At 41.9% G+C, this 6,780-nt stretch overlaps 1 protein-coding gene across 1 annotated transcript; it reads left to right on the top strand.

Annotated features, from left to right (window-relative positions):
- Positions 1 to 842: 842 nt before the first annotated feature.
- On the top strand, positions 843 to 6,567 carry LOC309978922 (RAD52 motif-containing protein 1-like; the record flags this gene model as incomplete). Its single annotated transcript, XM_082865779.1, has 6 exons — positions 843 to 965; positions 1,319 to 1,498; positions 4,618 to 4,740; positions 5,116 to 5,306; positions 6,260 to 6,336; positions 6,524 to 6,567. 6 exons carry the CDS (start codon positions 843 to 845, stop codon positions 6,565 to 6,567), a joined length of 738 nt encoding a protein of 245 aa, XP_082721905.1.
- Positions 6,568 to 6,780: the final 213 nt, after the last annotated feature.

The following is a 6,780-nucleotide window of genomic DNA, read 5'->3' as shown; positions in this document are numbered from 1 at the left end:
CGTCCTTGAGTGCAAGAACAGCACAAAGTTCCCACCATTATTTTGATTACACTGAAGTAGCACAAGGACATTTCCTTGCGTTCCCACCACTCTGATTATACTGAGGACATCTCATGGATCAGTGCCCAAAGCACTCAATGCTTCTTTTGCAGGCACCCGGTTTGCTGGGGGGGCGCTCGAAGCATTCAGAACTGTTCACAACTCTGGCTTATTTGCATGCCCCCGGTTTGCCCGGGGCGGGGGGTGGGGGTGCTCAAAGCAATCAGGACTGTTTGCAGTTCTGGCTTATTCGCCAGCCCTCAGTTTGCTGCGGGGGTGCTCATGGGTCTCGTCTCCTTTCCATGTCCTCAGTTATCCCACTACAGAAGGGAATTAACATTAATGGCCTCATATCCTATGCTGTGCTCTCTGCAAATGAGAACTTATTGATATAGCGCATCACAGTTTGTAAACTGATTTTATGTACATTAGGTCTCAAGTAACCTTTGTCTTATAGGACAGGTGTAAATATAGTTTTGTTTGTTTTGTTTGTTTCTGCAATTTTATAAAGAGTACAAGTGATGCTGTTTTATGTCCTATTTGGAGCCTGAGAGTTTCGGATTCCATAACCAGAAGCTGCTGCCTAGCCCTTCTAATGGAATGGAGAGCTAATTTATTCTTAGACTGTCAAGCTCTGAACTTGCTCTGAATCTCAAGCTTTTCTATTCACAAAGCACTCAGGGGCTTTGAACTATTTTTCTATATATTAGATTTATTGGCACTAAGTATTTAAAAAGCACGGGTGCGCGTGCGCAAGCGTAGTCCGCTTGCTCCCCGAGCAGCGCACGTGCGGTGATGGTGGGATGGTGCAGTTGGTACCTTTTGCGGTTCCCATCGAGGGTGACAAAACCTTGCTGGTGTGGGAGCTGAGCTCTGGACCCACCCCCGAGGCTTTGCAATTGAGCCGAGCCGGAGGGGAGGGAAGGGTGGAGGAAGCCGCCCCGCACCCCAGTAACTGGGCGCCCCGGGGTACTGCTTCAGTACCTCATCTGCCTGTGGTCTGTGCTGAGAGGAATCTTAGTTCTAGAGACGACCTGAGCAGTCAGCTCACCGCCATAGATTTTTGAGAGTTAGTCCCCAACAGAAAGAATTGCCTCCTAATGCTTCTCGAAGCTTAGGATTTCAGAGGGAACCTTGTTCATGAAATGAGAAGTGTTTGGAGTTACAGGCTCACCACAGTTGCCTGTGGTGAAGGGCTGGGGGAATATAAAGGAATGGGCGGTTTGGTTTCCTAGGCCTGAAATTTACTGCACTTACTTAGTGTGAGACCACCCTAAAGCATTCTCTGTTTACAGTCTTCTCTCAGTTTGGCCTTCTGTATTCGGTCCCACTCTTCCCAAACGCAGCAGTGGGAGGTCCTGGGTTCTCTGCCATCATCAAGTTTTACTCAGCAAGGGATGCCCACAGAGCCCAAAAGCCATGCAACCAGAAGCAGCTTTTTCACACATCTCCAGTGAAGGTGGGTCCAAATGTGGAATTCCTCACTCTACTGGGATGAAGTGCTGAATTTAAAACTAATAGGCCATCGGGAATTCCCTGGTGATCCACTGGTTAGGACTCTGCACTTTCACTGCTGAGGGCCCGGGTTCAACCCCTGGTCTGGGAACTAAGATCCCAGGGAAAAAACAAACAAACCAACAAACAAAAACAACAGCCAGCGTTTGTACAGCACTGTGGTGTACAGAATGCTCTCACATGCACTGCTCCACTGATCCCCCAGTTCCCCAGTTGTTTCTTTCTTTTTTTTTAGATGAAGAAACTCGAACTCAGGACACTTAAGTGACTTACTTAAGGTTCATGACAGTAAACGTGGAAACTAGAGGCCAAACCCAAACTTAACTGATGTTAAACCCCATGTCATTTTCTGCTGCCCCTTAATTTAAGAAATCTTCACAAGAATCTTACTTATATATACATTTATGTGGATTTTAAATATGTGAAGTTGACAGAAAATTTTCTAATTAATTAATGAATTTATTTATTTATTTTTGTCTGCGTTGGGTCTTGTTGCTGCGTGCCGGCTTTCTCTATTTGCGGCGAGCGGAGTTGGTTCTTCGTTGCAGTGCATGGGCTTCTCATCGCGACGGCTTCTCTTGTTGTGGAGCACGTTCTAGGCACACGGGCTTCAATAGTTGTGCCTTACGGGCTCTAGAGCACAGGCCCAGTAGTTGTGGCACACGGGCTTAGTTGCACTGCAGCATGTGAGACTTTTCCGGACAAGGATCGAACCCGTGTCCCCTGCATTGGCACCCAGACTCTTAACCAGTGTGCCAACAGGGAAGTCCCAAGCTTGACAAACTTTTGTCAGATGTAAGATAAAGGAGGCTTCATCATCATCATCACTGTCAAACTGCCTATTAAGAACTCACTTCAGATTCCAGAAAATGGGTAAATATTCTTTAATGCATTGTAGAAACCTTATTCCATATTAACATGCCATCCAGTTTTACCTCCCCAGAATTAACATTTCATTATGTTAAGGGCCTTTTCAATTCCTCTGAATAAGGGAGTGAGGCTTAGATTTCCCAGACCTTTCCCTTTATAATTGTGTGTCTTCTCTGATTGACTTCTTGCTCTGGCTACTTCCTACTGACCTTGCTGCCTCTTCTCACCCACATTTCTTTACTCACTGATTTCACCTTTATTAAATCTGAGAACTCTCCTCAGATGTGACTCCAGGTACACTAACTCTCAGTTCTGTACCCTGTTTAACACCCTCTTCAATCCTGGCTGTACTCCCTGGGATTGAAATGATTTTTGTCAGACATGCTTTTATTTGCGGACCCTGCGACCATTTCACGTACCACTCAGATATGACAGATGGTCCTGGAAAGATTATAAAACAGTTACTTAGTATCAGTTGTGAGTAATGAGTTCTTATATTTGACATAAAGACCATTCTATAAGCGTAGGTTGTGAGATTTTCACAGCATATAGCCCGTCACTGATAGCGTAATGAAGAAAATGTTCTCCAAGTCACTATAGAGTTGAGAGGAAAGGGAATTCGTATTAGATTTCTTAATTTAATGCAGAGCGTTAGTTTACTACCCACAACCCCAAAATTTTTCCCTACTTTACTTATGCGTTCTTTTTCAATTTTATTTATTCATTTATTTATTTGCTTGCACCGGGTCTCAGTTGCAGCAGGCGGTCTCCTTAGTTGTGGCTCAAGGGCTCTCCAGTTGTGGCATGTGGGCTCCCCATTTGCAGCAGGCAGGCTCCTTAAATGTGGCGTGCGAACTCTTCGTTGCAGCATGCATGTGAGACCTAGTTCCCTGACCGGGGATTGAACCTTGGCCCCCTGCATTGGGATAATGGAATCTTAACCACTGCACCAGCACGGAAGTTCCAATTATGTGTTCTTTTATTCATTGTCAAGTATCTTCCTATCTTTTTTCCCCTGTGTTTTTTTATAAATACAGAAAAGAGAATAACATCTTAAAATAGAATGAAGGAAAGGCGTAATGTATCTGAGTCTTTCTCAGTAGCACGAAGGGAAAGGTTTGCCAGCAAGAACTGTGGCAAGGTTATCCCAGATGTCAGCTGTCTCTACTACCCAGGGGCTCAAGCCCTTCTGAAGCTTCCTAATTGTCCAGGACAGCTCCATTATGACTCACCACACAGGACCTAGCCTCCCATGTGACACTCAACATTTAAAAATTAGTCTTCATTTCTCCTTCCCAGCAGGCAGCTTCAGTTGGAGAAAGTAATTTCATTTTCTTATGTACTCATTCCTTCACTCAGTCAACAGACCATCACTCCTCTATTATATGCCAATATGTATTCTTCTTTCTGGTAGCAAGGAAAGAATAATATATGGTTCCTTCAAGCACTTAAGGAGCTCATAAACTAGTGACAGAGGAAGATGCACAAACAAATCAATAAAGATTAACAATGCTTTGATTTTATTTGTATTATTTGAATTTTTATGACTAAATTTATATACTACACCCTGTTCAAATGGAAATAGACGTTTCAGAAAGAAGTAGTGATCTATAAAATCCACAGTAATATGTAAGTTCTTTAGGAGTTAAGACTGGAAATATTTGCACTCTCAAAGAAGCCTGTTAATGCAGATGAACCTCTAATTCTTTTTGATGCTTTATTTACATTTATAGAGGTATACATATTCCCTCTTCTAACAGGGGTTAGTAACTTGGGGAGGGGATGCTACAGATTAAGGTCCTAATTCAGTGGCAGGTCCATCTTATCTCCTGTTCAGGTCATATTCTCAAGCAGGAGATACAGGATGAGACGAGTAAAACAGTCCATTCCTTTGCTTACCCCCAGCCCCATAATAGGCTTCTGCTGGGCTTCCTTGGATGCTTTCATCATCACTCTCACCACCGGATGTCAGGGAACCTTCTGTTAATCAGGGGCCCTGGAAATGATGCACAAAAGTACTGACTTATAAATAATAAATAACATTTATTTAGGACTCACTGTGAACTCATTGCTTAAAATGTCCTACTTAATCTTCACAAACACTCTATGAAATTGGAATTAATAAATCTCAGATATATCCAAAATAAATCTCTATGTAGGCTTGTGATAGTTTTAAGTCTTTTATGTCTTTAGATTCGTCTCGGAACCAGACATAAGGCGGTTCATCATAATACGCTTGCCGTAAACAGCTCCAGATGCCAAGAATTGGCAAATTACATTTTTATTTTCCATGAGTGGTCAAAAAGGATCATCAAGGTAAACTCTGTAGACTTTCTTTGACTAACCAGACTCCTTTCAACATTGAACTCCTAGACTTTACAGAGCAGAATAGAACATGGCTATGGGGAGGAGATGTGAGAGACTTCCACATGGAAGTATCTGAGCATTGGCCTTCCACCTAGAATTAGTGATAATCTCAATGACTTGGATGGTGGTGTCCAAAATTTTCTCCAGTATTTGTATGGTATATCATAAAAAATAGTTGTCCATATCTAGTCATTCATTTGCAAGTCTCAGTTGATTTTGAAGGGATAGCATACCTAAACTATTACCTGGGATTGCTGGAGTTTATCTTTTAATTCTAACAAAAGAATATGTTGAAGTCTAGCCTTTAATTCAAAATCCTAACAGCTTCAGGATCTTTCTAACCTTGAAGAAAGGGAAAATACAGATATTGTGACACCACTTCAGAAGCAAAGCCTGAAGGTCTTCTGTGCTTTAGAGGTTGTGTTGCCCTCCCACGAGTGCAGGAGTCCTGGAGTTGACATGGCTGAGGAACCTTTGGATAAGTTGGAGGAAGGTCTGTTTTCCAGTATGTGTGTGTGGGGGGGAGGTGAAGGAGTGGGATTTCTCTTTTTTCCTTTCTTTCTGAAACTCAACTTTTCAGATACATCATCACCTTTTCTAAGCAACTAAAGCCCTGGGCAGAACTTTCCTGCCCGACAATATAGGTTTTTATCTTAGGCAATACCTGACAGCACCTTAAACTTTAGAATTTTAGAACTCACTGCCTGCCAAGAAGCTTAGGAGGGGGGAAAATTAGTTATTATTTGTTTGGTTAATAATTTGTTTTGTGCTAAAATAATTCTTCAAATACACATGTAATCTGGCCTTCAGTTATCTCAAGAAAATCATTGTCTGAAGATTGAAATAAACTCATGTGTAAATGTTCAGTCCTTTGGCTCCTATAAAATGGCCTGAGCGGAAAAAGTAAATGTAGATCCCTAGAAAGGGGATTCTGATTGGTACTGAGTTTTTTCCTAGAATCCATGGCACTTGGGCTTAGGGTTTTAAGTCAGAGGCAGGGCTGTTAGCTAATGAGGTGGAGGAGGCTCCACCATCCACCTGAGTGGGTGATGTTTGAGGAGAGGCAGGATCATCTGCACTAAAACCAAATGTATCTCACTGTATGAATCCAGCCCTTTACGCAGAGGAGAGCGGGGTTTGTAGCAGTGCAGCCTCAGCTTGTCTATTTGAAATCTGTGAGTAATATGAGATTTGTGCCACGTTTTTGGTTTGCATTTCCCGTCTAGTATTTTAGGAACTTCCAGAATAGATCCGAGCAGTAAAAATATGCCATGCCAGGGTATACCTGCAATGGAGACATTCACCCGTACCCCAGTGTTGTGCCTGCCCTTAATCACTAAGGTAATGATCTAAGAATCACAGATGCATTGTTAGTTTTAAACATATAATCTAGAAATCAGTTATTCATATAGGCATTTTAAATTCATCTGTTTTGGTTGGATTTTGGGTCATTATCATTCCTTATGAGAAGGAAGGTAACCCAGAAGCTTGCTATTCTGAAAGCTATGACAGATGCATTTCAGAAATTGCTGATTGTTGTTTTAGGTAAGACCTTTTTTTTTTTTTTTAACATCTTTATTGGGGTATAATTGCTTTACAATGGTATGTTACTTTCTGCTTTATAACAAAGTGAATCAGTTATACATATACATATGTTCCCATATCTCTTCCCTCTTGCGTCTCCCTCCCTCCCACCCTCCCTATCCCACCCCTCCAGGCTGTCACAAAGTAGGTAAGACCTTTTTGATTGTCGTTGAAGTGCTTCAGTTTCAGTGAGCAAATAAACTTATTTGAAAAGTTAAGTCGATGAATATAATGGTTATCTAAAACATTACATATTCTTTCATTCACCATATGCTTTCACAGCAACAGTCTTAAATTTGTTCTTTGTGGCATTTATGAGAAGAACGACAGCAAATATTATTGTCCCCAGTGTTTAGATGTAGAATCACTTGCCTCAGTTCATACAGAAAGTGTTTGATCCAGTTC

This window comes from Leucopleurus acutus, assembly GCF_964270905.1.
Source record: "Leucopleurus acutus genome assembly, contig: HAP1_SCAFFOLD_149, whole genome shotgun sequence".
NCBI classification, from domain to species: Eukaryota; Metazoa; Chordata; class Mammalia; order Artiodactyla; family Delphinidae; genus Leucopleurus; species Leucopleurus acutus.
This window is presented reverse-complemented; position numbering and strand designations above follow the sequence as displayed.